This window comes from Protobothrops mucrosquamatus, unplaced genomic scaffold, assembly GCF_001527695.2.
Source record: "Protobothrops mucrosquamatus isolate PMUCROS unplaced genomic scaffold, P.Mucros_1.0 scaffold822, whole genome shotgun sequence".
In the NCBI taxonomy this organism is placed as follows: Eukaryota; Metazoa; Chordata; class Lepidosauria; order Squamata; family Viperidae; genus Protobothrops; species Protobothrops mucrosquamatus.
The window spans coordinates 739,848-749,605 of NW_015387083.1; the positions used below are offsets into that span (position 1 = coordinate 739,848).

General features: G+C 40.4%; 1 protein-coding gene across 1 annotated transcript; it reads right to left on the bottom strand.

Moving 5' to 3' along the window:
• Positions 1-772: 772 nt before the first annotated feature.
• On the bottom strand, positions 773-8,194 carry TSN (translin). The gene is made up of 6 exons (XM_015818922.1): positions 8,043-8,194; positions 4,713-4,806; positions 3,823-3,919; positions 3,292-3,407; positions 2,894-2,973; positions 773-2,260 (listed from the first exon to the last, which is right to left on the bottom strand). The coding sequence occupies exons 1-6, from the start codon at positions 8,106-8,108 to the stop codon at positions 2,024-2,026; spliced, it is 690 nt and encodes a 229-aa protein (XP_015674408.1). The 5' UTR covers positions 8,109-8,194; the 3' UTR covers positions 773-2,023.
• Between the last annotated feature and the right edge of the window lie 1,564 nt (positions 8,195-9,758).

Below are 9,758 nucleotides of genomic sequence, written 5' to 3' on the forward strand. Positions count from 1 at the left end.
TGTTAAAATACATAACATCATGCTGTGATATCCCCTTAGATCAGTGGTTCTCAACCTTTTTAATGCCGCGACCCCCAACCGGTCGTAAGTCGAGGACTAAACCGGTCGTAAGTCGAGGACTTTCCCTGCCCGGGAGCGCCGCGCATGCGTGGTTCCGCCCCCTGCGCCGGCCGAGGCGTAGCTGGCAAGCGGCAGAGACGGAGCAGGCCGACCATCAGCTGGCCCAGCTCAAGGGAGGTAAGGCACCTGCTGGAAAAGGGGGAAAAAATGGCGGACAGCCTTGCTTGGCGACCCCCGTGAAATGGTCGATCGACCCCAAATGGGGTCGCGACCCATAGGTTGAGAACCGCTGCCTTAGATTAAGCTATCTATTATTTGGCAACCCTCTTGATAGTCTAGCTCAGGGGTAGGGAACCTTGGCTCTTTTATGACTTGTGGACTTCAATACCCAGAATTCCTGAACCAGACATGCTGACTCAGGAATTCTGGGAATTAAAAGTCCACAAGTCATAAAAGAGCCAAGGTTCCCTACCCCTGGTCTAGCTATAGCTGGGAAGAGCTGTATTAGAGAGTAAAAACCAAGGAGCCCCTTTTCTAACAAATTTTATTAACCTACCATAACTGAAGGGGTGATTAATGACACACACAATCCTGAATTTAAGATTATTAGCAAATTCCAATTACACAAATTATCAAACCCTTGAGTGTTTACGGGCATTATCATGGATGAAGCATAAATCACAGACTTACAAGCATATGCCATGTTTAAAAAAAAATGTCTATTTTTATTTACCAGTTTTAACAAAGTATTTGCTTCCCGTTGAACATTTCAAAAACAGCAACCAGAACAAGGAAAAACGTTATAAACAAGGATGCTTATATCAGTTATCATAAAGTACATTTTTTTTATTCTTTGGGAGATAATCTTTCTCAAAATGCAGACAATGGAGAAAGAATGACATAAAAAGTGTATGTAAAATGATCAACAGAAACACGTCACTGTACATTTCAGAAACATTATGTAGTTTATGCCTGAATGACAGCGAAGATGACGATCAAATATTAACATAGGAGAGAAAGCAGAGTAAGTGGCAGTATAAAGTCAGCTTGCTTAACATCTGCATCTTACTATTTAAAGGCTGTGATCTTATGTATATTTGCTGGAAACGAATTGAATAAAAACAACCTGCATTCAGATAAGCATAATTAGGATTTAGATGACAATTTTCTCTTACCTGTTTGCTAAAGATCTACTTAGTTTTAAAGTTTTAAATTGAATGGGCCACTTAAAATGAAATGGACTGCTAACTGACTCAGTGCAGATTCCAAGCACATTAATTGCTTACATCCCTTTGCCCTCTACTAAACCACATATACATTTTCACATTCTCAAAAAATTTTAAAAACTGGATATAGACTAAGAATATGCATATAAATGTATTAGGAATGGTTCACAGTTCTTTCCAATGTTTAAGAAACAGCTTATTTCAGAAAACAGACTCTGTATTATATAATGATCTTTTAGAAATGAATTCCTAACATGTTTACTTATTAAACCGTTACATTAAATCTGAAATCTCACAATCTAACTAGAAAATGAAGCATTCTGATTTCATTTTAACGATAAACATGTTTACACATGTTGAAACCAAGTGCTCATTTTAAAATGAGCATTTATTGTACTAAATGTGAATTATGGACAGGTCCAGAAAGATTCAGTTCAACCTGTTACTAAAATACAATAGCAACTGATTTCCATGTTTGGGATTTCAGGACCATGAGACAATAAAGGACATAATTCACAAATGCGGCTTATATCATGGGTAACTTATCCTGCACACACACTCCACTAGATGGGCATTTACAGAATAGTTTCAGACATATACTAAGTGTTCAGTTGGGGAAAAACATACGTTTGTAGCTTATGGTTCTTCTACATTACTACTAGAGAGCTCAGTTGAAGCTTCTCTTTCATTGGCCACATTACTGAGGTAATCTTGAATGCAGTTCAGTGAGGCCTTTTCTATTTCTCCTCACCAGCATCTCCGCTGGCTGTTTTGCTGAGTCCTCTGATTGACAAGTCATAAACCACCTCTTCTATTTTCTTGACATCATACTTGAGGCCATCGTAGCGCTTCCTCAGGGAATCATTCTTCAAATTGAGCAGGCGGAATCCTGAATCCAACTCATTGATGAAAGCAGAGATGCGGAGTGGCCGACAGTAGTCCCCAGCTGTCACACTGTTCACTGCTAACCTAGACTATTAAATAAAACAGAATGAAGCCTGTTATGCCTCGCTGGAATTCCACTGTAATACCTGTATGTTAATAGGATACAAATAAGCAGCCCCAATTATTTTCAGAAAGCCTGAACTTGAAATCCAGATATTTGGAAAGTACCTCAAAAGCCTTTTAACTTAAAACTTTACTAATTAAAATCTTGCCCATCAGACAATAGGAAAGGCTAACAACATCAATCAATCAGCCAACAAGGAAACAAATAGTGCCGCTTAGGTGTCCCTTCTTCACTTGCTGTCCTCCAAATAAACTGAGATTTTACACTTCCCAGAATTTTTTAGCTAACATTTGAGATTGCCTCTTCCAACTAGGGCAGGGGTAGGCAACCTTGGCTCTTTTATGACTGGTGGACTTCAACTCCCAGAATTCCTGAGCCAGCCATGCTGAGGGGAAAGGGAGAGGTTTCCATGCTTAGCCATGCTGGCTCAGGAATTCTGGGAGTTGAAGTCCACGAGTCATAAAAGAGCCAAGGTTGCCTACCCCTGAACTAGAGAATACCTGGCCAGAAGAGACCAAACTAACTTTATCCATGCATCAACTTGCTGTTTCTTCTATTCAGTTAGGCAAGCAACGTAGCTGTACAATATTCCACATACCAGCTCACTGGCAAGAGTCAATACTCCAGAAAGATAATCCTCAATGTCCAGATGAAAGCCTTTTTCTCTTTCAGCTTCAACTGAAAAGAAAAAGAATATAAATAACTAGGCAAAATATTTTGGCAATTAACGAATATGAGATTCCTAATGCCATGTTAAGCCTTCCTCTAAGTCGGGGGTTCCCAACCGGGGGTGCTCACACCCCCTGGGGGGGCAAGACAATATTCCAGGGGATGCGAAAACTCGGGTTTAGAAATTTCAAAATTATAGTGTATACGCATAATTCGTTGCTGTTATTTTGAACCTTTGTAAGGGGTGTGAGAACCTATCAGAAGCATTCTAGGGGTGCGGGGTATAGAAAAGGTTGGGAACCGGTGCTTTAAGTCTTATTAACTTACTTCCAAGAATTTCAGTAACAGTTTCCCGTGTCACCAAGGTTTCTGTTTCCAGATAGACAACAAATGCTGCTAAGAACACCAGTCGTTGGAGCACAAACCTCCAGTGTTCATGAAATCTGTATGGAAAAACACCTGATTGAAATATAGGCATTTTATGAGCATTTTTAATGATATCACGGTCATGCTTACCAAGTTCCAGTGGTTGTATAACCAAACATCAATAGGAAAATATATGCACACCTTACTCTTCTATTGAATGCAACAAGTTACATTCTGATTAGCCCCAGAATGCTAAATTATTCTTGTTAATCTATAACCCCCCACAATTATTTCTCAAATAATTCTTCTTGCACAACAAGACACTTACCATTTAACATACAAATATTAAAGATTAATACAGCAAATAATTGTTTAGAATTAGCTCCCTCTAACAACAATTTTACCTTTTAGCAATCTTTTTTTTCTCCCCCTTTTGAAATCTATTCTGTGTCAAATGTGTACTGAGGGAAGGGAAGGGAGGAATTCACTAACCTGTAATACTGATCTGCAGGAAACTTTGTTTTCAGAGAAGCCAGATGTATTTTGACAGTATTAAAGTGTTCTCGAGCCTTCTGACATTTCTTTGGTACTGAAAGTAAAAGAAAATAGCAAGTTAAAAAAAGCTATTGAAATTGTATGCTTCAAGCATAAACTCATGAGCTGTGAAAAAACAAAAACAAATTCAGAATTAAAATAAATAGGTCCAGATTAAAGTTTTAGCCATTCTCAAATAAATGAAACAAATTAGTGATGACTAATTTCGATCTAGCCCTTTTATGTCTTAAGCTGGGAAATTAAACATTCTGCGACAGGCAGCCTATTTTTTTTTCTCTTTCTGTCTCTTTTTAGTGGTTAAGGACCACAACAGGCAGATGCTGACACACCAAAGTAGCTGAGTAGGATTTCTGAGGAAGCAGCTTTTGAGATGCATGTGCTTCGTTTCTATGCGCATTGGTATATTCATTCTAAAAGAACTTTTATATACCCTGAAAAAGTTTTCTGCCAAAAATGATCAGGAAAAACCATACTTTTGTTTCTTAGAGATTGGGCACTGAAATTCAGCTGCACAATCGGGACACTAGAAGAGGGGATTGGGAACCAAATGCAGCCTCTCCTAAATTTTTAAGGCTTAAGAAACATTTTGCTATCACACCATTCAAATGATGTATCAGGTATTTAACTCTGTTTAAAAAAAAAGTAATTATTGACTGGTTAAATATCTAAACTGGATTACTTTACTGTTAGATAGGTCCCCATATTTCTGACAAACAAATGCAAGGCCATTTTGAGTCAGAAAATACATTCCCCACCTTACTTAATACATTTTCCATTCTTTCCCAACAGTATGATATATTGAATGCAACAAACAAAAGTGGACTTACTGTCCTGAAATCCAGAACCCTGGTGGACTCCTTGAAGCACAGTCAAAATTTCCCGGGCAGTTTGCTCCAGAGTTTGAACAACTTTCCTAATCTCCTGTATTTGATAATAAATTCTCTGAGCATGATTGTTAAAAACAACAACCTTTTCAAACAAGATTAATGTAATTTTGTCTTTTTTTCTAATGTTATGGCCAAACCTGGTTTACCATAAGCAATCCAATCGCTTTGAAGATACAACACAAAACCTTGGATTTGGGATAATAAGATACATTTTGGCTTATACGTATAATCATGTTATAAAAGACCCTCAGCTGGGAGTAAAATGGAAGTATCCATGTGCATATCCTTATGGGAATTTAGATAACTATGTCTCCCCACCCACCCACTTCTGGATGCCTTCAAAAGCTATTAAATGATTTGACTTTCTTATTCCAACAGGAAAAGGATTTACACATTTTTTAGAGGCCTAATACATTTTGAGGATCCAATTCCCTTCATCACTAGCACAGGTAGTCCTTGCTTAGTGACCACAATTGCGACTAGCAACTGCATCCTAAGCACCAGGACCATTAAGCAGAAAATTACACGATTGCAATGGGCTTACCACCTCATTTCCCATCTGGTTGTTGCAATGGTCCTAAATGCATGCTGGTTGCAGAATACCTGAATGGCAATTACATGACTGCAGGATGCTGTGACAGTCATAAATGTTAGGATTAGTTGCAAAGCTATTTTTACAGATGTAACTTCAAACAGTTGCTAAATGAAGCAGTTGGTAAGTGAGGAGACTACTTGTAATATGAGACAATCTATTCGACTTTGTATCTATTGCATCAACCAACCTTACAATACTACTTTCTACCTTTATTGTTGACGTTTTTTATTTTTGCTATTTGCTAAGTTTAAGATGCCTATGTACACTGTCAGAAAACATAAGGTTGGGGATTTATGCGCTTTTGTGATTTTTGACTTAGAGAAAACACATTCAGTGAAAAACTTCTGTGAGAAAAAAGTCTTCAAAAAGGTGTTTTAACTTCCTTGCTTCTCCTCTACTGCTTTTTGTAAAAATTTGCCTGATGAATACTATTGGAGTACAGAAATGTGGTACACTCACTTGTGATATTTTAGCTGGTTTTAATAAAGATATTATCTAGCTTTTACATTTTTTCTCTATTGTGGAGAAATTGTTTTTCAGCGGTCAGTAAACCTGCCAAAGATGTTTAATAATAGTTCCTCCTTCATTAGATTTTCAATAAAGCTGCCCCAGCACATAAGGCAGCTGCAATACATTTTAAGTTAAATGTATAAAATAATCCTCTGATATATCATTGCCACACATTATTGGACTGCCTAAAATGTTTTATTGGGAGCAGTTTCTATAATTACAGTTAGGAAAGCTATTTATTTTGGAATTTGGAGGATCATTACCGCTACATCCTAACGAGTGTATCCACATGCATTCTCAATAGGTACAATTTGCCTGAATCTCTGACCATCTAAGACCACTTAAAAATACCAAGTGAATGTAACATATATTATCAAAGAAATGTGGGGCTGCAGTTACTTGAGTCAAATATTGTTCTGTGCAGATTAGCTTCAACATGTTAGGTGCAACTTCCCTTTTAATCTCAAGCTAGAATAATTTGGAATCTCTTAACAGCATTTGTATTATAATACAAATACAAATATAAATAATTATATGCAGCTGAAAGAAAGAAGCAAAGCTGTAATGCTTTTAGAATGATTGAGCTAATGAAACTGGAAACCCTCCAAAGAGATCAGAAACATTTATAATTCATTATCTGCAAATGGTTGATTAGAATTTCCAAGTAGATTGACCTGAAGATGAGTTATATCAGTTACATCATCAGTTTCTTTGGGGAAAAAAAATACCTAAAACGAGAGAAGGCAACCCAAGGCAAAAAAAGACCCTTATTGTTAACAGTTATGCCAAATGACAAATGCAGAATACACCAGATCTTAATCTTCATCAAGAGGAAGAGTTGTGGTGGCCCAGAGGTTAGAATGCAGTACTGCAGGCTACTTCTGCTGATTGCTGGTTGCCAGTAGTTTGATTCTCACCCGCTCAAGGTTGACTCTGCCTTCCATCCTTTTGAGGTTGGTAAAATGTATATCTAGATTGTTGGGGGCAATATGCTGACTTTGTAAAGCGCTTAGAGAGGGCTGTAAAACACCCTGAAGCGGTATATAAATCTAAGTGCTATTGCTATCAAAACATAATTATATCATATGCTTCTCTTCTCTCTCCTCCTCCTTTGACAAGTAGTTCTTGATTTATGACCGGTAACTTAAACACCCTTCGAAGTTACAAGGGACCTCCCCAGAGCTACTTATAATCCATCTTTGAAGTTATGACAGCTCTACCTTCCCAGGTCATGTGATTGTATTTTGGATGCTTGGCAACCAGCTCATCTTTATGGCCATTTGCAGTACAGTATCCTGAGGTCATGTGATTGTGATATGTGACTTTTTTGCTGGTTTCTGGCAAAAAAGCCCATCGGGGAAATGGATTCACTTAAGGATTGCTGCAAAAATGTCATAAAAGCAGGCCCAATCACGTGATGCTTCAACTTACAATCACAACAACTTACAACTGGGCTCAATTATGGTCATAAGTTGAGGACTACCTGTAATATAAATACAGTCATATTTTAGACCAGTGTTCTTACAACTTTTTTGCTCTCAGGTCCCCTTCCCACTTTTACAAATTATCGGGGACCCTATCAATATTTACTATACTAAACATTAAAATGGATGCATTCATGGAATATTTATTCATTGCAGCATGTAAAAAGAACAATATTAAACCTATTAGATGTTAACGTAAACATTTTCATGAAAAATCATGTTTTTGTTTTAACAAATAAAAAAATGAGAAGAGTGAAATTGTTTTAAATTTTTGCAAATTATCTTCAATATCTGGCAAACCATTTTGATTTTGTAGATTCCTGAGATGCACTTGGAGGACCTCCAAAAGGCCCTCGGACCATAGTTTAGGAAATACTAGTTTAGTATACCATGATTATTCACTATGGAGCAAACGTATGCAAACCCATGCGACGTAGGTAGGTAGATAGGTAAGTAGGGGTGTGTGTGTGTGTGTGTGTGTGTGTGTGCAGGAAGGGCAACCAAAGCTTCCCTTTTTCCTTACAATCAGTATTACCCATTACCTCCACCTTACATCCGCCCCCTCTCCGGACGGGTAAGGACTGCAATTCCCAAAATTCACAGCCACGGCCGGGAATCCTGGGAGTTGCAGTCCCGGTGTCAGGGAGGGGGCGCCCCAGGGCCCCTCCCACCTGCTCTTACCTCGCGGATATCCTGGTCGGCGGTGAGCACCCCCTGCAAGGCGATAAACATCTGGCTGACGGACATGGCTCCCGCACCTGGACGAAGATTCGCGCCTCCCGAGACCGTGCACACAGCAGACGGGCGGCCACGCGCTCCCGTCGCGTTCAGCGCAGGAAAGGGTCCTTCTCGGCCGCCGTCGCGTGAGTCTGTCCTCCTGGCTGCCTCCTCCAAAAGACGGCGGCTTGGGGAAGCAGGTTGTTGTTGCGAACCCGAAAGAGCTGGTTCGCCTTTCCCATTGACTGGCTGCTTTGCTGCCGTCCGCCCCTGGACAGAGGTCTTCCTCGCTGTCCGGGCAACGCGCAAGGCAGCCCTCCGAGAAGAGCTAACCCCAGTCCGAGCTTATACTCCTTAGTTTTGGTTCCAACCAAAGAGAAAAAGATCCCAGAGCAGGAGGCCCGGGAAATTTCTATGGCTGGGAAAGGCTGTCGTTGAGCTTCGCGGTGTGATTTCCTGTGCTCGCTCTCGCACCTCAGGCTTCACTCGGCCAGCTGTGCCCAGAGAGCGGGGACCTTTCTCGGTTTCGGCGCGATCTGCTGTGCTGGGGGGGGGGAGGCACCCTCTCTTGGATGGCATAGCCCAGGGGTAGGCAACCTTGGCTCTTTTATGACTCGTGGACTTCAATTCCCAGAATTCCTGAGCCAGCTATAGCTGGCTCAGGAATTCTGGGAATTGAAGTCCACGAGTCATAAAAGAGCCAAGGTTGCCTACCCCTGGTATAGCCGCTTCCTCGAGAGGCGGACGGAGTCGCTTCGAGGTCGGCCTGGGCTGAGAGCGTTAGTTGTGAAAAATGCGCAAAGCCGGGCGGACAATTTGGTGGGTTTCTACTCTCACTCACTCCTGTCCGTAGCAACCGGGGAGTAGCGAGTGGCTCACCATGTCGGAGTGGCAAAAATACGCAGGAGATTGCAGCCTGCCTTGGCTACCGTCTCCTCGTCCCCCGGATTTTATTTTATTTTATTTTTCAGCTTCAGTTATGGTTGTTGAAAAGGGGGAGGAGCGGTAGAGCTGCCAGGAAGCCCATCATCCCCAACTGAGCTTTGCACTCGCCTTTGGCGAACCTCCAGGATGATGGGGGAGTTTTGCTGGCGCTGTGGTTATTATTTCCCAGGTTTTGTGCTTTCCCCTCTCTATGGGTGTACAGGTGGTCCATGACTTACGACCAGAACTGAGCTCAACATTTCTGTTGCTAAGTGAGACGTTTGTTAAGTGAGTTTTGCTCTTTACCACTTTTCTTGCCACAGTTGTTAAGTGAGTCTCTGTAGTTGTTAAATTAGTAACACAGTTGTTAAATGACTCTGGCTTCCCCATTGAGTTTGCTTGGCAGAAGGGTGCAAAAGGTAATCACGTGACTCCAGGACACCGCAACTATCATAAAATATGAGTCAGTTGCCAAGCATCCAAATTTGGATCACATCACCCTGGGGTGTTGCAATGGTCATATGGGTAAAAAACAGTTTTTTCAATGCTGTTGTAACTTCACATGGTCACTAAATGAATTGTAAATTGAGGACTATCTGTACTGAGTAACACAGCTGAGACTTAAGGGGGGTCTTGAATCAATCTTAGAAATATTAAAAATTAGTCACTAAGGAGAGTTTTCGTGATTTCTGATTCTTGGTAATGATTAAAAATGAATAAAAGTTGAGGAAAAAATAGACTTTAATCTTTGAGATT

Bases quoted from the DNA above. Each gene is read 5' to 3' on its own strand.
- TSN (XM_015818922.1), bottom strand. From the start codon at position 8,108: ATGTCCGTCAGCCAGATGTTTATCGCCTTGCAGGGGGTGCTCACCGCC. The intron at 4,807-8,042 runs GTAAGAGCAGGT...TATCAAATACAG, and splicing joins CCGACCAGGATATCCGCGAG to GAGATTAGGAAAGTTGTTCA. The intron at 2,974-3,291 runs GTAAGTTAATAA...TTTTCTTTTCAG, and splicing joins TGTTACTGAAATTCTTGGAA to TTGAAGCTGAAAGAGAAAAA.